This window comes from Haliaeetus albicilla, chromosome 15, assembly GCF_947461875.1.
Source record: "Haliaeetus albicilla chromosome 15, bHalAlb1.1, whole genome shotgun sequence".
NCBI classification, from domain to species: Eukaryota; Metazoa; Chordata; class Aves; order Accipitriformes; family Accipitridae; genus Haliaeetus; species Haliaeetus albicilla.
The window spans coordinates 30,120,053-30,143,962 of NC_091497.1; the positions used below are offsets into that span (position 1 = coordinate 30,120,053).

The 23,910-nt window shown below is 41.3% G+C and overlaps 1 protein-coding gene across 5 annotated transcripts in view; it reads right to left on the reverse strand.

Moving 5' to 3' along the window:
• Positions 1 to 1,588: 1,588 nt before the first annotated feature.
• ELF1 (E74 like ETS transcription factor 1) overlaps positions 1,589 to 23,910 on the reverse strand; it is a 93,507-nt gene continuing 71,185 nt past the window's right edge. For all 5 annotated transcript variants that reach the window (XM_069802625.1, XM_069802623.1, XM_069802626.1 and 2 more), the window contains 4 exons: positions 20,679 to 20,762; positions 17,518 to 17,710; positions 15,404 to 15,871; positions 1,589 to 3,295 (listed from right to left, as the gene is read on the reverse strand). In XM_069802625.1, the coding sequence (XP_069658726.1) occupies positions 2,677 to 3,295; positions 15,404 to 15,871; positions 17,518 to 17,710; positions 20,679 to 20,762 (1,364 nt within the window). In that variant the 3' untranslated portion in view covers positions 1,589 to 2,676. The remainder of the gene's footprint in view (positions 3,296 to 15,403; positions 15,872 to 17,517; positions 17,711 to 20,678; positions 20,763 to 23,910) is intronic.

Here is a 23,910-nt window from a genome sequence, read left to right on the forward strand (position 1 = left end):
AAGCTCCTCCCGCGCTTCTCCGGGAGTGGGCGGGGCCACTACGGCAGCCCGGGCAAGCGCGGCTCCGCCCCCACCATAGAGCGGGAGGACCAGCGGTGGTAGAGCGGCACCCACGAGCAGCTTCGCGCCCGCCCCCTTCCCTCCCCCCCGGCGGCGCTGAGGGGGGCGGCGGTTCCTTCGCGCTGCGAATGTGAGGCCTCGTTTTATGACTTACTCCAGCTTCTCCCTCCCTTTGTCGTAGCAAGGAGAGCTAGAAGTACGCGTACACCCGGCGGGGGTACCCCCGGAGCCGAAGGGACGCGGGGAAGGGAGTGATTTTCCTTTCCTGTTGGTTACACAACCGTCCGCCGCTGGAGACGCGTTACTGTCTGCTGGAGGTTTTCCCCACCTCTCCACCTGACATAAACTAAGCTGACAAATCGTTTTCCCTTTGTGATAGCTGCATCTGTGGCGACAAGTTTTTGTCGGCGAAGTTGTAACCTTATGGTGCGATTTTTTTTTTCCCTCCACGTTTCCAGTAAATCGGGAAAACAACTTCCCCACGTTTAAAAACACTTATGTCAAGTGTTACCCCTTAGATTTCCAAGTATTACAAAATAACCTGTACTACGGGAGAAAGTCCCCACTTTATAGTCTGATTAAAAAACCCTAGCCTCCCTCTCCAGTGCTTTTCATCAATCTGAAACAGCCCGCGGGATGAGAACTGTACCAGGTACGCTTCTACAAGGCTTACCAGCATTCCCAGCACGTTGCCAGCGCTCCCCAGCTGCGGGCAACGCTGCCAGATATCCACCCCTCCGGAGAGCTGGCAGCCGTCCCTTCGGTTTGGGTAGGGCCAGCCTTCCCGAAAATGGGGTGGGGTGCGTTGGATTTGCAGGTGGAAGCCTGACCGCGTGGGAGTCGGAGGGAAGAAACGTGGAGTTAAACGGGGCAGCCATGGCAGAGAACTGCTCGTTTGATACGGTTGGTAGAGTTACTTCTATTCAACTAGACCAAACTCCCTCTACCACAGTTCTGCTCCTGTTAGTTTTTCTAGTACTTATATGCTTTAAATTTAACCTCATGAACCAATCAATAAAACTCCTACATGAATTCAATCATTGAAAGTCGTGTTTCCTTTAATTTTATGTTCCACTGATCTTAACAGGCATCGTACTTATTTTTAATCCACTTTCTGTTGAAACATTGCAATATGTGAGGTTTTGAAGCCCTAGTAATTTGGGCCAACAGTTGTGTTATACGAGCTGCAAAGACCTTTGCAATGAATGGCACCCCAGAATTACATTCAAAGTTTTGCATTGTTTGTCTGTAACATGTTGGGAAGTGATGGAAAAGGGCAAGTTTAAGTCCAGTTCTTGGATTTAGCTCAACTTTCATTTGAGCCACAAAAACACACAGTACTGCGATTTCAAAGGATACCCACAGCATGTTGGTTGTGTTCAAGTCTGTTCAGAAGTGATTCATGGATTGCACACATCCCACCGCTGACCCGCGGTGATTAATCACATTATCCTGTTTCTTGGTGTATTCTGGTTATTTATGATGATCGTCAAGACATTGTAATAATATAAAAACATTTCAGAGTAAATACAGAAAAATGTTTTTCCACTTGATTTATTTTCATAATAAACCAATTAAAAATACAAAAGACAAGGACCCAAGGTTCAGAGGGCTCCATCATTTAAAAATTTGTCTTTAAATACAAATTCACTCTGTAATATGAATACATATAACATTAGACCTCTAAACATAATGATCTTATTTGCATCTATCAAAAATTTGTATGGAAACAAATTAGCTGAAAAAACTTCCCTGTGACATTGAATGTACATTATTTACAATCAAAAAAAGAACTCTTAGCAGTATTAATCTCCAAATACCTGCATAAACTGTATATATTTTGTTTCCCTCCCCCCTTACAAATTAATCTGAAGTAGAAAGCAAGATTGTTAAGCTTCATAGTCGCAAAATGGCATGAGACGTTTGCACCTGTAGTGATGCCGTTAGCTTCTGTAATTAAATATATCTGATGTTTTTATATAAAATACCAACAGGGCATTGTCCGTTACTGGAATAAATGTTTCATGTACTCTCAATAGGAGTGTATATTCAATTTTGCACACACAAGAGCTTGTGCTGCAAAAAAATGCAAGAGAATACCTGGTTATCAAAGTCTAAAACTGGTGTAATTCACCAGTATGAAACAGATAATTGATCATAAAAAACTCATACACATGGAATGAAAATGTCCCACTAAAGTAACTGTTGCTTCAAAAGTTAAATGATACACGTACGGATTAAACAGAAAAGGTTATAATAACGTTACTGCAATGTAAATTGTCAACAGACTGAAAATGTACAGTAAGAAAGAAGTTTGAAACTTTGGCCAACAACCTCAGGAGAAAGTCTTCATAGCATAAAAAGCATGTTCCTTCACGCCTGTACTTTGAAACATGAGTAATAGATAACTTTATTTATATGATAACATTTAGCAATTAACAGAAAATCAAAATCCATTCTAAAGCATGAATTCTAACAATTAAATGCAGAAATTAAGTAGCTTTGCAAAATCTTGCTTCAGAATCAACTCATATATACATAACTGAAAAGGTCCCATCACATTTATGAAAATAATCATCCACAGGGTCTCTCTTTTTTTTTTTTTTTTTTTTTAATTTATTGATATGAATTGGGTTCCAATGGCTCATTTTCTTGCTTCACTTGCACGTTAGATGGGAAACCATTCGAACTGGACACTACCATCACAAACGGTTGCTGCTGGAATCTCTGCTCCGACTGCTCAGTATCATCTAATTTGTCACTGTCTTCTTCTTTTACCACACCTTGTACGCCAATCTGTTTCGTTTCTGGTGCTTTAATAACCGAAGTGATCACCGTGCCCGATGGATGAGCTACTACCTGTGAGCTGCTAGGCGAAAACGTTACCACGGGGGTAGTGGCACTGAAGGATGGAGACGAAGCCATGTTGACTGTTCCATTGCAAATTGTCTGCACGCTGCTGGTGAGCACCTGCTGAACTTGTGCTGGGCTCAGCACAATTGAGGAAGGAGGCGAGACCGGCTTCTGAGACTGTAGCATGACGTTTTCTTTAAGAACCGTCATAGATTGTGAAGTAGGAATGGCTTGTAAAATGAATTTTTGGGGCGTTGTTGCTGCGGCTGGATCTGTGCTGGCTATCACTGTAGTAAGAGGCACTGTTTGGAGTGTTACAGCATGCAGCTGCTGATTTCCAGGTGAAACAACCACTGGAACTTGGGTCGGAGTCTGTAAAGTCCTATTAAAATTAGAGAAGATTATAGGGTCAGAACACTTCCACGTTGAGTTTTGAAAAATAATCATAGATTTACTATTGAAAAATCACTTGGCATCATAAACATTTCATTTACTCAGTGGTTCCAGAAGAGGTAGCAGTCGCTCTCCTAATAAAACAAGAACTGGACCTGACCCCTGAATTCAGCAACACGGTTCCCGAAGTAAAGGTACTCTGTGTGAACAACACTATCATTCCCAAACTGTACAGCCTGCCTTTGAGTCGTTCAGCAGTTCATCAGAAAACCTGGGAATCGCATCCGAGATCTCCTTCTCAAGCATCAACCAACATCACAAGCATGACCCGCTACATATCTGCCATCAACTTCACGAGGCACCCTAAGTAATTCATAAGTCATGAGCCTAAATAATTTGTAAATCAGGCCTCAATTCTCCTGACATCTGTATATACATTTACCTACATGCAAAAGTATCTGCACTGTGACAGTGAGTCTGGCCAGGACCTTCCTGGACTCACAGGACACACAGTTCTCTGTCTGCCAGGCTTGTACACTCCTTCTCGTGAAGCAACTCAACAGAATTTGCTCCCAAAACATCGGTTTAAATTAGGAATGATTCCATCAGTTGCAGGCTCACAGACTTGGGTACCACATTGCTTTCTATAGAGGTACAGCTGAGAGGGCAATGTTAGAGGATTAACAGCCATATTGCTAAAGTACACAACGACTACAATGGACAATGGTGACTTAGAGACGCGGCTGAAACGCATACACTCCAGTCACGCAAATATAACCAAAACAAACAAAAAACCCCAAACCACAACATTCTCCTGGTGAAGCAAACGATTTCCAGGGGAGGGAAAGAGGAAGGGAAGGGTAACTGCTTTGACACCCTCCCACAGCTAGCTCCAGCCCACCGTGCCACGCAGTCTCTGACAATCGTTCTCTTTCCTTCTGCTTCTCCTGCAAAGTTCTCTCCAACCTTCCTGCTTTCTCCTACCTGCCCTCATCCCCCTTTCTAGTCTTAAGCTCTCCCTTGTCTTTTCTTGAACATATTCGACACTGACTGAAAAGAAAAATAACCAACTCCTGCCTTCTCCTAGCTTATGTCTATCCCTGCTGAAATCACTTCATATGGAAAGCGATTTACTGTCAGCATTTGTACTTTCAAGTCCATGCACAATACCGCATGCTCTTCCTTCTGAAGACTGGTCCTCCGATATGCTGTAAGGGTTGCCTACTATACATCTACTATGGAATGTCCTCCTTTCTATAGTCCTTCTACCCATGTAGTACCTATTTCTTAAAGCTCTGTGAAATCCTACTTGCCAGCGTTTAGCCACTGACCAGTCAGATCAAACTCAGCATATTCAAAGCTTCAATTTAAAACCATGCTCTGGCTATCCCAGCTACAACAAAAAGCTTACCAAAGCAGGACTCACGTGATGCTGAAGCTATGGGGCAATGTGGATGCAGATGCTGCTGCTGGCGGTAGCCCAAACACACAGGGTGCTGCATCCCCCCCCTTTCTTAATGCAGCAGCAGAGACAAGCGAAGGAATATTTGCAGAGATTTCCCAGGCCCCTTTCAGCTCAGTCCTCTGGGAAAGGTCTCTAGCTGAGCTCCAAAGATTGCTCCAGCAAAAGCAGCTCCAGTAACCCAGCTGGTATCAGGCTCAGAGCACATCAGTACTCCCAGAGCACCCTCCAGCTGCCAGTCTCTGCTGCCCGCAATCTTTTCCCCACCTCCTATGTGTTCCTTCTTGGTAATAGAAGGAACAAAATCTGCACGTGTAGCTTTCTCTTCCTCACAAGAAAGAAGACTGCAGTACCCAAGAATGCTGCTATAGCAGAACAAATCCAAATCCTTGCTCATGAGGCTCCCACACAGGTCTCATCACAGAGGCCATAATAATTTGTGAGACACAAAATTTGATGCAAATGACACCAGAGTCAATTTTGAGCTCCTGTTTCACACAACTGGAGACAGCCCAAGGAAGAAGCTCATGGAAATGGGAGCTGGCTGGAGGTGAAGCACCAGCTAGAGTGATCGCTTCTTTCTTTCCAACTTCTGGAGAACTTGGTGCTGCACAGCAAATACCAACAACCGAGCTTAAAGTGCAAGGCTCAGAATGACAGCACCAAGGCTCACACCAAGTCTGCTAAGGGTTATCAGTGCTAACTCTTCCCCCCCCACCAGCAATTCCCCTGGGACCTTTATAGTAAAATAACAAATGTCTGTGTCAGTAACAGGATGCAGGCATCCACTAGCTTTTAAAAAAAAAAAAAAATAAAAAAGTAAACTACCTACAGTTAAACAAACTTGCAGTAAAATCAAAATGTCACATAGATACAGCTCAACCCAGGAAAGTCTACAGAGACCAGCAATGCAAGTGGAACAGCTAAGAAGGAAAGACAAGTGACACTTGCCATCAGAAAAGCATTAAAGTATCCAAGTAGATACCAAGCCAGCTCTTTAATCCATGAGGAAACTTACTTGAGCCTGAAGGATTAAGATCAACTCAGTAGTTGCAGCTTTGAAAGCAGCAGCTGAAGCTGCTAGCTTGTGCTGGTATGCCATCCAAGTATTACTTTCAAGCTACTTTCTTGTTCTTGGGCTTTTTTGTTTTAAAACAAAAGAGTAAAAATAAAAGCTTCTAGCTGCTAAACAGCTGTAAAGGACAACCTCAAAAAGTGTGAACTGGATCTAATCAGTGCAGAAGGTATTCTTCAAAGCACTAGGAGCAACAGCTCTGACAGGACCAAACCAGACCGTTTGTCTCAGCACACTATAATTAGTATTTGCATATTGATGTTACGCCATTTTATTTCTCCTGAAAGCAAGTCCCATACCTGTACATCATACAGTGACTAATAGTTTACTCCAGGTGCTCTATCTTCTACATCAGTCAAGATACATATATATGATACACACATATATAAACATGTATATACACATATATGTATACACACACACGGTGTGAACTTGCTAAAGGGAAAAGCATGCAGCAGATGTCTGCACAAGCACAGGATTAAGTAGCACATTGTTATTTATGCTAATGGTGGCCAAGCAAGACATTTGCCTAATTGGTAAGACTACAGAGAACTGTGTCTGTTTACAAACTAAAAATCTATCTGCTCAAACTATGTGCCTTGAATATCATTGAAAAAAATACAGGTTTGGTTAATCGTTTTGCCTGTGTTAAAAAAAAAAGTACACATAACTTAAGGTGGTCTGTAATACTGGGCTACATTATTTTAGGTGCTTTGAACTGTGTATTTTGCTGTGTTTCTGAATTTCACTGTCAATTTCCTAATGGCCTTCCTACTCTTAAGGTACAAAATCTACTGGGCGATTACTTTAAAAGTTCCTGCTGAGGTTACAAAAAGAACAAGAACATTGAGCAACAGTGATGAAAAGGAAATGCTGCCATAAAACAATCTGGTTACAACTGAGAAAAGAATGACAAAAATTCTGAAGTCATTTTAGCTCGGCAGAAAATGATCATCTATTTCTTGGTCCATTTGATACTGTTAACAGCCTAGAATTGTGCAATATCACATTAGATCATCAAGAGGTAACTAGTGATAAAGCAAACAGTAAGTGACAGGCAAGAAAAACAAGTTTATTCATGGCAATTTATATGAAATTTATGGAATGGAGAAAGGGAGACGATAAAAAAAATAAATTGAAGCTATAATCCAAGGTAAACGAAGTATTTCACAGCACAGTAAGAAAATGAAACAAGGCAATATTAAGAAATACATAGAGAGAGGTAACAGAGGAGAATTCCCTCCCCAACATATACATTGTTCAACCCACACCTATAAGGGAAACAATGGCCTTGAGATAAGCAGGCAAATTTCCAGGGACTTTCCCCATTTGTTCAACTGACTGGTTGCAAACAACTCATTCAGTCAAGCTAGTAAGAGCGAGGGAGGTGAAGGGGTGGGATGTGTTTGTTAGAACCACTTCAGATGCCTGAGTCAAGAGCAATCTCTTTTGAGTGACCATAGGAAGCATCAGCCAAATGCAACTCAGGAGCTCCACGGTCACTGCAAACTGCCCCACAGCTGCACTCCTGTACGAGTCGCCAACAATCTTGTCAATACTTCACCCCAGCCTATTGCCTCATAGCCACTGGCCCTTCTACAGCCCAAGCCACGCAGACAGGAGCTGCTAAGCCGTCTAGGGGGAGATGTCCACGAGAGGTAGAAAGGCACTTGATGCCTCCATGCCCAGTCTGAACACAGCCTCCTCCGAAGGGAGGGCAGAACTTGCCTGTTCTTGTCTAGCTCTTTGCCTGGACAAGATAATCTCTTATGTCAGGAGGACGGAGACAGAGGACTCAACTCTCAAGTCTGGTGTCCTTGTTACTGACCCATGCAGCCTTACATTCTTCTTTCCAGAATTTTTCAAAACTGCACGTTCACCTGAATTAAAACTCAGAAACTTTGCTACTAAGAGAGACCTGCAGAAACTTCACCACTTTCGACAGTGCCAAAGACATGTAAAGAGAGCTCCTGTAGATAGCTTCTCATTGTGCAGAAACAAAATTAATCTGTCTAGATGACTCTGAAGTCCCTTCTGCTGTAAGCAGCCTTCTTCCAACCTACCACAGAAACTAAATCAGAATTCGGCTTAAGAAAAGGTCTTCTCAGCTGCAGGAAAATCAAATCAAAATGTTTGGTCATAACCAAACTCTCTGCTGTGATGGAAGCTGTCCCTATTGTAAATGTGTTCTGAGAAACACGCCCTGTTGTAAGCTAAATGAGAGTTTCTTGTAGAAGTCTACTGAGATCACATCAGCCTATTTCTGACCAACACCTCCCTCAGGGACAGCATTTTCCTCACCATCCTGAAACCTGAAATGCAGTCAAGCCTTCACGTAAGAGCTGACACAGATCAGCTCTTTGCAACAATTACCCGCCTCTCTTCCTTTGGGGAAGGCTACAGCAGCAGTGAGCCAGATACAACGGTATCTGCTAGTCAGTGCGCTGGAGAGCTTCTACTGCAGGCCTTCCTTTGGAGCATGAAGACCCAATTTGTTGCACTGGTGGAAGACCTACTGTCTAACTGCAAACAGAAGCAAAGCATGAGCACTGATGCCAGCCGATCAAAGTAATTCCAAATATTAGCCAGGAGTTGTTTCCGATTATCTACAACTCCTCAGCTGGTATCGTATTCCTTCGCTCCTGTTGCCCACGAAGTCCCAGGGAGCCCTAGTGAGCTCTTTACCGAGACTGACACCTATGATATTTTTTATTCAGCATACCTATAGGAATGGCAGAGGAGTGAAGGGCTACAAAATTAGTTGACATCAAGGAAAGAGAACTGAAAGCAGATGGTCAATGTAAAATCTCAACAGGACAGTGCCAGACTGCCTCCCTGTGTCTGTGTAGTTATGCCAGCTCGAGCAAAACCAATATAAATACAGTGTAAAGTATGATTACAGAACATAATGGTGACATTCACTGCACAACTTACACAAACTAATGTCTATACGTGGCACAAGATACAGACACTTCATTTGAAACAGCAGCTGTAATCACATTTTCAGAGTTGATAAACTCATGCTAGACAAATCTGTCTATTTTTCAGCATCAGCATAGCTGCAGTCAGACCACCGAAACATCACAGCCTGGACACAGAAACAGATTATGGAACAACAGCAGAAAGCCTATGTGTTTGCTTGGGGTAGACATGACTTTCAAAGGTATTCCCTCTGCTTATCAGGACAATCCACCGTGTTGGCATATTGTTGGCTTCATCACTGTTCTTACAGAGAATGCTCATGCCCAGAAAAAACACGATTCACCTTCAGCCACTTCCTTCTCCTCTTGAATGAGGATCTTGCCACTGTAGTCCACGCTTGTGTCACCTTCAGGATGAATTACTGCAATGTTTTCTACCCCAAAGGTTGCAAAAAGGTCAAGATGAAAGCTGGGGCTGATTCGTCATGTAGCAGTTCTCCAGTTCAGAAGTGAACACACAAAGCATATTCCACTGGTCCTCTGTGGTCTGTATTAGCTTTTCCCCCAGCTACAGAACAGAGTCAGGATACTGGTCTTCTAACATGCTCTGTCCAAGCTATCACAATGACAACTTGAAAATACAGAAAAGAAACAATAAACTGCATTTTGATAGAAACATTCTGTTTAAAACCTGAAGTCTGCTAAAGCATTGCACAGGATCTGTCAGCAGCCAGCTAATTGCAAGTTTCTTGGTATACAGAGCTGCCAGCTAGAAGATTCAGCCATGTCCCACACAGTCAATAACAAATAGAGACATATAATTTTAAATTACTCACAATATGATCTTCTCTGAACCATTAATAACATGAGAACCTCTTTTCACTCCATCCAGAAGACACTCCACCTTAAATCACTACTACTCTAGACTACAGATAAATGAAAATGCATCTTTCTTTATCTGCAGCCCAGGTCATTTAAGGGAGAAATTTAATTGCCCAAATGTAGGCACCTTAGAGCCCTGTACAATGTCCTAGACCAGTAAGTCCCTAGTCTTACAGGAGACGTACACTTTCTGGAGCAACAGAAAGGATGCCCTTTACGCTCAGAATGACTCAATGCACATGGAGCTGAATCCCAGGCCTACTGGCGTGGGATAAGGAATTGGCTGGATGGCCGCACTCAAAGAGTTGCAGTCAATGGCTCAATGTCCGAGTGGAGACCAGTGACAAGTGGTGTTCCTCAGGGGTCAATATTGGGACCAGCACTGCTTAATACCTTTGTCGGTGACATGGACAATGGGATTGAGGGCACCCTCAGCAGGTTTGATGATGACACCAAGCTGTGTGGTGCGGTCAAGACACTGGAGGGAAGGGACGTCATCCAGAGGGACCCTGACAGGCTTGAGAGGTGGGCCCGTGCGAACCTCATGAAGTTCAACAAGGCCAAGTGCAAGGTTCTGCACATGGGTTGGGGCAATCCCAAGCACAAATACAGGCTAGGAAGAGAATGGATTGAGAGCAGCCCTGAGGAGAAGGATTTGGGGGTGCTGGTTGACAAGAAGCTCAACATGACCCAGCAATGTGTGTTCGCAGCCCAGAAAGCCAACCGTATCCTGGGCTGCATCAAAAGCAGCGTGACCAGCAGGTCGAGGGAGGGGATTCTCCCCCTCTACTCTGCTCTGGTGAGACCCCACCTGCAGTACTGCGTTCAGCTCTGGGTCCCCCAACATAAGAAGGACATGGACCTGTTGGAGCAAATCCAGAGGAGGGCCACAAAAATGATCACAGGGCTGGAACACATCTCTTATGAAGAGAGGCTGAGAGAGTTGGGGTTGTTCAGCCTAGAGAAGAGAAGGCTCCAGGGAGACCTTATTGCCAACTTTCAATATATAGAGGGGACTTATAAGAAAGCTGGAGAGAGACTTTTCACCAGCGACTGTAGTGACAGGACAAGGGGCAACAGTTTTAAACTGAAAGAGGGTAGATTTAGATTGGACATAAGGAAGGAGTTCTTCTCTGAGGGTGGTGAGGCACTGGCGCAGGTTGCCTAGAGAGGCTGTGGCTGCCCCATCCCTGGCAGTGTTCAAGGCCAGGTTGGATGGGGCTTGGAGCAACCTGGTCTAGTGGAAGGTGTCCCTGCCCATGGCAGGGGCGTTGGAACTAGGTGATCTTTAAGGTCCCTTCCAACCCAAACCATTCTATGATTCTGTGATGCTTCGGTGCCTCTGAATTCCAAGCTAAAACATAATTACTCCAATAAACCAGGTATTCTGGTTAACCTGTGTCAGTTATTCTGGTTTAAACAGAACAATTTTACAAGCACTAAATTCATAGAGACTTTTTTTTTCCTTCCCTAAAAAAGATGGGTCATTGGAAAAAATTAGAAATAAAATGCTCATTCACAGAGCCATTTTTGCCTTATCACTGGAAAGATGTGCTGCCAAATTCAGCTCCCAGTTACATGACTGAAGACCGCAATGCTTGCATCCATCGAGCCACAGCGGTTAGACCTGCAGAACAGCAGTAAGTTTGCAATTCTGAATATTCCCACTACAGATACTAGATGTCTTCCCTCATCAGCAAAACTCAATTTGCATGACCTGACCCTACTCCTGCCCTGTTTCCCAAGCTTGGGTTAGCACCCCATCACAGCCTTTCTGTTTAGGCACTGAGGCATCTGTCCCTAGCAAGCAACACTTCTCCTTGTCTCCCCTGCGTACAGCAGCACCAAAACTTGTATAAAAAGCCCGTCAAAAGCCACCCAAAAGCCAAGACCTTTCCACTTCAGACTAAGACATGACCCTCCCCTCAAAGTACACAAAACTCTGCATGAGCTTTGTGCAGCTATAAAGGAAGGCACTGCCTGTCTCCTGTGAAGAACCAACCCCTGATTTCCACTGGCATGCCCATTTATTTGAGAAATTCAAAGAGACCCTGGGGAACAGCTGCCACGCTCTCCCAGTGATGCTCTGGGACCAGACTTTACCAGGCAATGCTGCCTAGCGCAGGGGAGGGATGGTGACGCAAGCCCTTCACAACATTCTCCAAATATGATTCTTTTACCAAGTCCCTCAGCAGAGAAGATACATGTTCAGACTTTTTCTCTAAAGGATACGGTTAAGTGTTAAGAAGCCAATTGTTTTGACCTCAAAAATCCTCGATATTTTCCCTATATTTTTCTTCTCACAACACAACAGAAGTAAATTGCTGCAGAGGGAAGACCATTTATTTCTATGAAGAAGAGAGAAGAACATTTATATGAATAAAACTTCAGAAGCTACATTCCATAAGACAGATTACATGGGTCCAAGACGTTCACGCTTCAAGGCAGAGCCCAACCACTAACCAGTATGCATCAGAAAACCTTCTGTGGATCATTCCCAAACCCTGGTTGCCATTTCGCCCAAATGCCCTTCACTACCTACATGCCCCAACCTCTGAACACCAACTGGCAACCAGTGTTGCTATTTGTCCTCATGCTTCCCTATAAAACTACTATAAAGTGAATCTAACCACACCCCTACAAAGAGCGTGCATACATCAGAAGGTCTGTCAGCTCTCAGTCTATAATGGCAATCGTACGTGCTGTACATTTTCAAATCACGTAGACCATTCATTTCAACCCTTATGGAAGCCCCATTGCAGCAATTCAGAATGTGTACACAAACACGTTCAACTGCTGGAGATTTACAGCTGTTTGAACAAACCAACCCAAAATCCAGTGTGCCATTCTACCTCACCAAACTATTTGAATTTTACAATTCAAAAGTGAGCAGAAATGTATCTGTCATAAATTGTATTTTTAGAGCCTGGAATGGGCAGTGACTACTGCACAGGACTCATCAGCACCTTGGTTTGCAGCTTGGCCCATCTGGGTTAAAAGCACACCAAAAAAATCTGGGTTGTAGTTTTTATTTTCACTCTAACTGCTCAGATACCTTAGTACATTCTTTCTTAATTAGCAATACTTCTATACCATTCAGTAATTACATACTGTACTGAAAAGATCTGATGGGTCTTTTTTTTTTTCCTTCATCTGAGACACTTCATCATCTTGGCCAAGGAAAGTGCAACTGAAGACTTTGTGGAATAATTTAAATTACAAACAATGGTTTAGAACCAATGCAATACAGAATTCTAAGGCTTTAAGGCTTTTACTTCAGTCAAACTTCACACATGCATCATCTCTGCTACTTTTTCCCCCTTAGCTTATTGCCCAAGGTCAAATTGTGAAATACCATAACACAATAATTGGATGTCATAATGTCACTGAGCAGCTTTCCAAATGTTAGGCTGGACTTCTTGCCTGCCTGCCTTATTAGGTCTTACAGATCTGTTTGTTGTTACCATTTTTTATACCATCTGTACTATTGATATTGGTTTTGATACACAATCTAGTGTAGGTCTAGCCTAGAGCTATTTAAGGGTGCAAATTGCTGAACTTTTTCCCCCATTAATGTTTAATAGCATTATTCTACTGACTTAAATGGTACTGTATAGCTTCAATTATGTCTGTACTTGTTTCCTTTTACTGTATTGCCCTTGTCAACTTTTACAAGTAATTAAAACCTTCATCAACCCTGAAATCAAAGGATTGCATTGTACAGAGTAGCTTCATTCCTAAGCTTTAAAAACTTACAAGACATCACCTTGATGCAATTTTTATTAATTTTCTAAATGAATTCCAAAATGGGTTCTTTTCTGGGGGGTCAAATTCTTCATAATTATCTGTCATATAAACTTCTGATCAAACATAACCCTTCCCTCTCCTATGTGCATCTTGAACTAATTCTAGTTGGTTAGAACAATAAGCAAGCACAATTTTATTTCAAATCATGCATTTTAGAATTAAAAGACAAATGAAAACAGATATTGTCTACTTCAAAATGGTAACTCTTTCCAGTTTGTTTCACAGTGCCTACAGTAACTATGAAAAATATTTTTGTTTTCATGGCCCAATGTATTTATTCCCTTGCAGCCTTTACTAAGCAGTGAATTTCCCTTTTCAGTGTGAATTTTTCATATTGCAGCATGAATGAAAACATTTCATAATTTTTAAGGAAATTAAAAAAAAAACAACCCAACAGGATTCAAACTAGGAAGTCCAGGGATAATTTTAAAGTCTGGGGTTTTTTTTTACCCCAAGGAAAGAACAGATAATATAACCTTTTTTCTTCATTGAAGCTGCAGACTTAGTTTTGTCATTTCCTATATATAAATCTCCAGCCTCCTCAACTACTTGGTTATCTCCTGAAGTGTTTCTTATTGATTCTATTGTATCAGTCAATGGAGGATATTCTAAAGAGTTTCAGTTCTTCTGAAAAACCTAGCTGTTATTGCTATTCTGGATTTTCCTTTTATATAAGTGGAGTTTTAACAACTGACTAGCTTTTACAGCATCCCTCTAGTAGCAGAGGTGAGAGAGCAAAACTTATTCTTTGGAAATGAAGAAATTATTTGGTCTCATTAGTGTCATTACTTACTTCTCTCTGACAAAATTGCATGGTTAACCACAGATAGTCAGTACCACTCCAAATCTATTGGTGGCTTTGGATGTAGTTTTCAAAGGAAAGAATAGAGGAAAGGAGCAGGAAATAGCACTACTGCCATTTTGTGGCACAAAATGATAACAATTGTAATGGTGATGTTAACACAGCAAATCTCAAAAAAAAGGTGATGTTCATAATTCATTAAGAATGTGCAGCTCCTGAATTACATCCTGAAGCTTTCCTGAAACAGCTTTAAGGTCCAGAATCACCACATACAACTCTGACATTCCTGTGAGAGGCCTAGATTGCAAGAACGTTTATTTGGTTTAGGTCTTTTGTAGTCAGTGGAGATGAACAAACTCCATCAGGGGACGCCTCAGGCTAGGGTAAAACCAGGCTTAAGTGACTGTTTTCAAAGTCTCTTCAATTAGGATTCTGCTACCAACAGGTAGATGCAAAGGAGTCATGATGCTTAAATGCTGTGTAGTGTTAGCCAGCTGACTTACAAATGAAGAGTAGAAGCATGACTGTCTCCCAAAATAGTCTACAGATACAGCTCCCATGAGATTATTCCGTTAATTGTTTTCTAAAGTCAAAAGAATATGCTCTTGTAACAGCAGCAAAATGCTAGAGTAGGTAACACAGAGCTTTCCCTTGTTGTAACTGGGGACAATACAAAAGATGAAAGAGATGACAAAAAATTCTTAAGAAGAAAAATTAAGAAGCAAGAAGGAAAATCTTTTTGAAGGGATCATGCAGACACACCATGTATAATTCAAAAGCGAAGACACCTAATAGTCAATGAAAAAGCAGAGCCATGAAAACACTGCCTTTGCTGCGGGACAGAACTGATGACACCAATTTTAAAGAGAAGTTATGTATTTTCCCTCTCTAAAGGATTTGCATGAGGCCTAATACTGCAGGAAAGATGTGTTTCCCTCCACCAAAGGCAGAGCATTTATGAGCATACACGTCACGGTATGCTATAGTAACTCCCAATTCCTAAGATCAGCCACAAAGACACTGTTTCACTTCAACAGAACTGGGAGACAAGCATTTTTTTGAAGCACAACAAAAGATTCTAGCCTATCTAGCCATCATCCAGTGAATTTATTATTATTCATACATTTATCTTCTGCACGTTTTCTTACCTTATATTCTGAACCGAGGGATTTAACGTTTCATCCGGAACATTACTGGTTACAGCTGCATGTCCTTCTGTGAGGGACTGCAATGGCTGCATTACGTGAACTGTCCGAAAAAGCTGAGTGGGATGTACTGGCTGCGGAGATTGCATTGTCCTCAAAACTTCTGAAGTCAAGCCAGGTGTCTGCTGCTGTACAACTTCTACGTGCTCCTTCAGCTTAGCAGGCTTTGAGTTTCCTGTTTTTAGCACTGTGGTTGATCCTCCCTTTGTTCCCACATTTGCAGACGCTCTAGTTCTGCTCGACTGGTTTCTATTGGCCACAGGAGTTGAGAGCAGAGTTGAATCTGATGATTCAGTGCTAGGGCTTGCATCTTCATCATCTATATAGATGAGATCTTTTGGCATTTCTTTAAATTGATATACTAGGCGCTGACCTTCTACTTTAGCCAGTATTCCTCTTTGGTAATAGTATCTGTTTAAAGCGTACACACATCAAGTTACACAGTGTTTTTCGGGGGGGGGGGGAAGGCAAAACCCCCCCAGAAAATAAGACCAGCAGTAACAAGTAAACAATATTTTAAGTGCCTAGTTTCTTCATTATAAAGGAGTGGCCAATTTAGTAGCGTATTTTTTTCTCAAACAACTTTCTTTTACTGGTGTTTCTTGCCACCTTTTAATTTCAACCTCAGATAACTCTGAGAGACAACTCCGTGACTTGGCAGCTCCGCTATCAACTCATACACTTTAAAAGTTGCATGAAACTTGTAATTCTCCTCCTGACTCATACAGTTCTTCCAGTTACCTGAATTAATGTTTATTCACCAGTGAGCACGGGCAGACATTTTAGCTACAACAAAGCAAAGGGAATAGGACAGGAGAGCACTACTTCTGTTATATTTACAAATTAATATTACAATTTGAAATTATGCACACTGAGGTGAGGGGTGAAGGGAAATGAAAAGAAATGCATAGCTGCTCAGTTGGACAATTATCAGTCAGCAGATGAGACTGAAGCTTCATGAATGTCTGCTTGTTTTGCAAAGTCTTTTATGTATGAGAAAAATCCCAGCCCGATAGGCAGAGGCACATGATAAGATGTTTCAAAACTGTCTGTATGTTGGAGTTCAGAGAAGCAACCACACCTGAATTCTAAAACTGTATCTTGCACTGGAAACAGGATCATTTGCAACAAGTAGAAATAATTTCATTAATACAACTGAATTTAGGATTTTTTGGAGAAAAGTGATTCAAATTTTATGTAAAAGGCTTGCCTCACTTGGAATCTTCAGTCTCTTACTTTGGGGCTGACTCTGAAGATGCAGTTTTTGCAGCAGCCCTGAAAATGTCTGAGCTGAGACTAAAGGTGGCTGATGTGGGGCTGAGGTTAGTAAGGGTTACTTTTAGTTAGCTGTCCTGGTTTTGGCTGGGACAGAGTTCATTTTCTTCCTAGTAGCTGGTACGGTGCAGTGTTCTGGTTGCTGCTAAGTAGTGTTTATCCTAAATTAAGGATTTTTCAAGTTTCCCATGCTCTGCCAGCAAGCAGGTATACAAGAAGCTGGGAGGGAGCACAGCTGGGACAGCTGACCTGAACTAGCCAAAGGAATATTCCAGACCATAGAACGTCACGCTCAGTATATAAACTGGGGAAAGTTGGCCAGGAGGTGTGGATCATTGCTCAGGCATCAGTCAGCGGGTGGTGAGCACGGTGTATCACTTCTCTTTTCTTGGGTCTAATTTATCTCTTTTTTTTTTGTTACATTCCTTTTCATTACCATTATTATTATTGTTATATTTTATTATTATTGTTGATGTTATTATATTTTATTTTCTTTTAGTTATTAAACCGTTCTTATCTCAATCCACAAGTTTTACTTTTTTTTCCCAATTCTCCCCATTCCACTGGGAGCAGGGAGGAGTGAGCGAGCGGATGCATGGTACTTAGTTGCTGGTTGGGGTTAAACCATGACATTAGCTTATTTGTTTTGCTGAAATAACATCTTCATTTCACAAATTGATAGAATACAAACTCTTTTCTATTGTTATACAAATCAGATGAGGCATTTAACACATGCAAACACTAAGGCAACATAAACAGTCTATTATTAAAAATGCACATACCTGAGAGCTCTACCCATTGTTTCATAATTCATGTCAGGTTTGTTTTTGTGTTTTCCCCACAACCTGGACACAGCCTTAGAATCTACCAGTTTGAAAATGCCCTTCTCTCTTTGAGTCCATTTGATGTATTTAGGGCATGTAGCTTTGTCCTGGAGCAGTGCTAGTAAGAACTCCCAGAGATAAATTGTATTTCCTAAAATAAAAGTATTTCAGGACACAGGAAAAAAAGAAAAAAATATTAGTTAACCATATTTTATTAATGATGTAAATAATCTAAAAATTAAGACGCTGGTATCTTTATGAATACACTGTAATATATCATCCAGACTAGGAAATAGTGATGGAAGGGCATGGGAAGCGATTGTTGTTAGTTACTGTAATCTGGGTGCCCAAACACCCCAGCTACCGTCTGTAACCTACAGCGTCAGGTACCAGTCAACCCACAGTCACGCCATTCCAACCACCAAACTCAGCGTTAGTCACCTATGAGTACACTTTCCTCCTGCCTATTCCAGTTACAGAAGCAGTCAGTATTGCTTTAACTCGAATAGGAACATGTTCAGGTCCATCCTCTGAAAATGCTGGAAATTAAGCCCTTGCTTAAATACTTTGCTGAATTGAGGTGAGCGTTACAATCCTTTAAAAGGCTAAACAAAATCCTTACTTTTAACAATTAGATTTATATGGGGCAATCAGTGGCATATGCTGAGGCAGGCAAACCTTAAAGAATAAAGTTCAGAAAGAGATATTTTTTTTTTTTAATCCAGTGAGCGCTTGCACTTGCTGATAGACAACATTCAAATTTCATTTTACAAACAAGCAGGCACAAACACTTAGATATGGAAATCCATCACACCTGTTCGGTGTCTACCACATATAAAGAAAGAGTATTAAAATCACAGATTGTGAATACTTAAAACTACGACAAAATTTGTATATTCTTTTTTCCAAAAGCATATTTAAGGAGTCTAAGCTCATATAACTAATGAGACCCTTTTCCCTGTTATTTTTTTTAAGGCTTTTGGGGTCTGATGTTCTTTTGGACACTTGAAGCTGCACATAAGCTTCTTAGTGCTATGTTGTTAGTTTGAGAAAGGAAGAAAAAATTTCTTCTATGAAAGTATCACCAGGATCCCTTTTCTTAGCTTCAATTTAAGCCGGCAGTTTTTTCAACTTTAACAACCACCGGTCTAAACTTTTTTCAACAAGAGGAGGTGTCTTACAAATTAAAACTCCCATACTACTGTATTATAATCTATATTTTGCAAATATTCAGCAAAGTCATCAGCACTGGCAGTACAAAACGTTAGCAGCTCCTTCAGCAGGTGGAAACTTGAAAAGTGAGCATCCCTAGAGAAAAAAACACTGCCTCTGCAATAAATGTCTCCCAGCTTACATAAAACGCCAGCCTGTTTGCCTTCGGATACCCTGAAGGCAAAGGTTAAAACTGCTGTCTCAGCCAGGAGTGAAAGCATTCCCAGCCACTCACCATCTAATCCAGGGTACTTTTGTTCTAGTCTAGACTAAAAATGCTCAACTGCATCAGGGCAATCTGAAAATTTGTCACTGCTTAGCCACTGAAAATCACTGTGCAGAGGACTGTCTGCAAAAACCACGTCTGCTTTACTCACTGGCAGAATTTTTAACCTCCTCTGAGTCACAGCCCAAGAAGAAATACAAAGAAAGCACAGTTTTCTCAATGCATTGCATCAAATAATTATATGGAAGGCTTGGTATTTTAGCATACATGTTCCCCTTAGGGGAACACTGTGGATACTGAGAGACAGGCAACTCTCACGATTTTCTAGCTGCTTCCTTGCCATGGCCAGTTACATTAATATCCCTCTTACTTCAATTCTATGTTCCTCAAAATGCAAAACAAATGCTTTTGTTGTAGCTTTTTTCGTAACAGGCAGTGGTTTCAGGGAACACGCTCCTTTTTAATTCCTTCTGAATTAGCAATTTTGTAACAATGGACAAATGTGAAGTATGGTGTATCCTTGCTATTACTGACAGAAGCATTAGACTCTTCCTCCTTTTAATTTTGTGGCTAGCTGCTTGGATATTTTCTATTATTTTATTGGAGCACAACTTGGAGGTTCCTCTGATACTTCTTTTTCATTTTTACTTAAAAATCCGGTTTTAATTTTTATAAAAAGCAACAATGCATACTCAAAATTGCTGGCATTAACCTGTTAAATATTTATTGCTTGCTAACACGGTTTTTTTCCCAGTTATTGCAGAAAATACCTCTTCAAAAGAAAAAAAACAACTCATTTGTCAGTGTAGCGATTTTTCTGATTTCAAGAGAGTCTGACATTCTTATGCCACCACCTTCCCCATTTGGCTGGGCTTCTGTCCGGGCAAGTACTGCACACATGCAAGCACATCAGTCCCTAGGTGTGCGTGCAGGCACTTGGGGTGACCCAGGGGGGGCTCATTTCCAGCTCCCAGCTCTCCACCGCAGCAGAACTCGGTGGGCGCCGGAGCATCAGGCTGCCATTCAAATGCCAGCCCGGGCATGGGTGTGGGTGCTGGACCCAACAGCAAAGCAACAGAGTTGTTGACAAAAGTGACAGGCACTACTGAACAGTTCAGTCTGGAGGATATGATTTATTGTATCAGTTATGTGGTATTTTTTTTTGTTTCCTTTTAAACACAGGAGAAATGAAAGAAGTATCAAAACCCCAAGTTTTCTGCCCAAGTCTTCAAGCTGCGTTATGACTTTCCTCAAAATTCAGGGCTTGGTACTTCCTGCTGCCAAGTGGCAGCTTTGATTAGCCCCTCATGCAGAATTAAGACACACACAGATGGAAAACATTTTCAAAGATCATCTGTCAAAATAACCACAGCCCAAGAAACACTAATACAATGCAAAGCGCTCCCCAAGACTTCACTCAAAACGCAGCAGCCTCTGCGGGGGGTTGAATTGTTTCTAAGAACCCTTGCAACTAAACTGACAAATACGTTATTCTCCCTAGGAACTGGGTATTTCACCAAGAAATCTTGTGTGCTAATTTTTTCTTGCCTTCAGATGAGACATTAACCACCCCTGAGCATAAGACCTGGTTTTACATCACAAGAGAACTAGTGAACTTTCTCTTTTCACAGGTCACTCAGAAACAATGTTCTTTTAAAAACTTCAGTGACAACTGACTTACCCTTTCCATCTTTGTTTTTCTTTTTCACAGATATGTTTGGAGTTGTAGTAGGGGACTCAGGACGAGACGGTTTCGGCTTCTTCCCTGAAATAAACCACCAGTAAGTCAACAGTAGCTTAAAAAAAAAACGGAAATAAAAAAGACCAAGGACTTAAAAAGGGAAGAGATTTGTTTCCCCCAATTCAGAGAGGATTCAATTTGTACTAAGTTAGGAGCTCAGTTCTATGCTGAACTTTTTCAATTTCTACAGCAGAACTGGACTCCCTGTGCTCTTAGTGTACTTCTAGTTAAGATTATGCTCACTTTTCCAAAGTCCACGTACCTTGGAAATTTCTGTGGCTTTTTAGGTACTCCTAAGAGCACTTAAAACAGATGAGATGAGAAGAATGAGCTATTAACTGTAAGCAAGAGTTTAAACAGGAAAAGCTAGATAAAATACAGAGCGCTATCTTGTTCACTCATGTCGTGGACATGTGAAAACATTTTTCAGTCCTGTTGTCTTTTACACCTTTCTCAACAGTGGCTACAGGTAAAGGAAAGTCACTTGTTTGTTTGTTAAGACCAGTAGAACCAGTAACAGGCCCTGAAAAAACACCAGGTTTTAGTCATAAGCACGGTGGCTCTATCCAGTGAGGAAGACTGAAAGGAAGAAGTTAGTTACAACTGATAACAAGAACGAAGAGCATTCGTTTGAAAATGTTGAGAAATCAACTACCTAAACATAACTGGAGTAAAAAATACAAGCCATGCTGAAGTATTTTTCAATGTAAAACCTTGAACCTATTCCTTTATTAGTTCTCACTCCCTGCAATGGCAGCTTTTACAGGTAATGTAATTAATCAGAAACCTTCATAACTTTGTTATGAAATAAAAATTTCTCTTATCAGGTTTTGCAGCGACCGCTTAGTACACTGACAATACCTAAATTATTCATGTACCAGCTTTGCTCTTTTGAGAGGCAGAATAGACCAAGCAGACATAGGACCCAGAGAAACATACTTCTAGTCCAAATAGCATATTGTCATAATTAAAGATCTAAATGAAAGTATTTTTCCTTTTCTCAATTTATTGCATTTCCAAAGAGTTTATGTTCTAAGGAGGCAAGACTAATAGGCCTGTGCAATCCCATAGACTATGACGTTCCACTTTTGGTTTTGTTTTTAGGGGCTGTTTTAGTAAGGAAACGGCTCTGCTGCAGAGTATGAGTGAGGGTTTTTCACTAGCTCTGAAAGAAACAGCTCAGTGCCCGCCTGCGCTATCTGCTTTGTTCTATGCTTCCCAGTATCTATAAAGAAGTCGTAAGAAACACTGGCTTGAGTACTCACCTTCTGACATTAGCAGTCTTGCTAAGTCCACTTTTGCACCTTTTTCTTTCTCTCTCTTTTTTTGATAGGGCAAGGGGGAGGAGGGATAGCTAATTGAGAGTGCTACAGTGAGGAAACTCTAGTAATGCCTGGAGTCCTCTAATCTTCTTGCTTCCATTCAGACAGGATTCATGACTGGGGACAGGACACAAAGTTCAGCCATTATCCTGGCCAGTAATGTCTTCCTTGATTTGAATGGAGATGGGAGGGAGGAAATTCTACAATGCTGGTTTTTTAATATATCAGCATATAAAAGGATAAAGAAATACTGGAGTATGTTTTTTAGCAGCTCTGTTCCACTCACCATTACTGGTTGCAGGAATGTCTGTTTTCCCTAAAATGTCTAGATGAAGTCACTCTTGTATAGATGAGCTTCTACCGCACAAGAAGTCCCTCAGGGTAACTTTGGCTAAGTGCTTTTCTCCCCTTAGAGCTGTGTCATAGGAAGACTCTGTTCGGTGCTCATCTTGTCTCCCCTCTTGTACAGGTGTAAATTAAGGAGTGGGGAGTGTTATTTTGGTATCATTAATTACCTTGTGTCCAAATGAGATCAGCTCTTAAAAGAAAATGAAGTGGATGAGGGCTCAATTAGGTCATGACTGAACTACTGCGATCCCATATCATTTATGCACTTCTTATGAGAGATAACCTAGGCTACTAAGTATGAATACTACTGCTACAGCAATTCTAGGCTCTCTTACTTCAGCCTAGACTACTTCAGGACATTCTATTTGGGCAATCCTCTACCAGAAACCCATCCAAAATTAGAAATCAGTGAAGAATGTGAAACTTGTTTACAGAAAGGTATTGATGTTACTGCTCTGTATCTGGGCTAGAGATACTTAAGCTGATGGTTTTAGACTACACTGCGAGCTATAATCTCCAGGCACTGACTGATACCATCAAAAAGACAGTTAACAGAGGCATACAAGATATGTTTCCTTTGTTTAAAAGAAGATGTTTTCTGAAAGCACATTAAGCATTAGCACGCTTCCTCCTTTGGTTCAATAGAGCATGAATTTGTTACCTTTCATAGCACATCACTAAATTCCTTTTTAGGAGAGAATTTTACAAAGAGGAAGAATGAAGAATGTGAAAGAGCTAAGCCTTATGGGGAACTACCGTAATTTTGTATCGCCAATTGAATTTATAATTGGTATTTCCACTTTCCTATTTCCATGGTTGCAAAAACACTTCAGGTTAGAAATTTGTGTTACAAATTAATGTGATATTTAGACAGCGAGATGCTCATACTGATTAAATATTTTACACCACACCAGAAAAAGTTCAGTACATTTTCTTGCACTGTTTTCAGTGAGTTTTGTTTATTAAAAAAAAAAAGTATGTAAAAACATATTAAGTAGTCTACATCTAAAATATAACGTGTATATAACTTATGTGACCACCTGTTGCCAGATACCTCCCATAGCAAGAAGGGGACTGAAGGTATTAGTACAGCAAATTTCCAAGTTTCTTTCTCTGACATCCCTTTGTTTTTCCTGTCTTTCTGATCTGTAGCTCGACAGCTCAGTGCTCAGACATTCACGAGTACAAGCATCATGCTGATCATGGGTTTGGAGTTGAGCAGATGGCTGCATACAGCTCTCTTACTGCAGCAGTAAGGCCCACAAGGAAAGGAAGTGAAATCACTTTTGCAGAACATTTCCTTGGAGGAGCTCCACGTGGCAGTGCCATTCTGGCTCAGTTAGCTGGCAACGCTCTGCACAATGCAACCCTGTAAATGTAGCTTATGGGTTATATATGCTAGAAGTCTATAAAATCATGAGTGGTGCGAATAAGGCAAAATGACCGCAGTCCTTTGCTGTGCCACAAAACTGACCAAAGGAAGGGAAACGGTTTGCACTTTA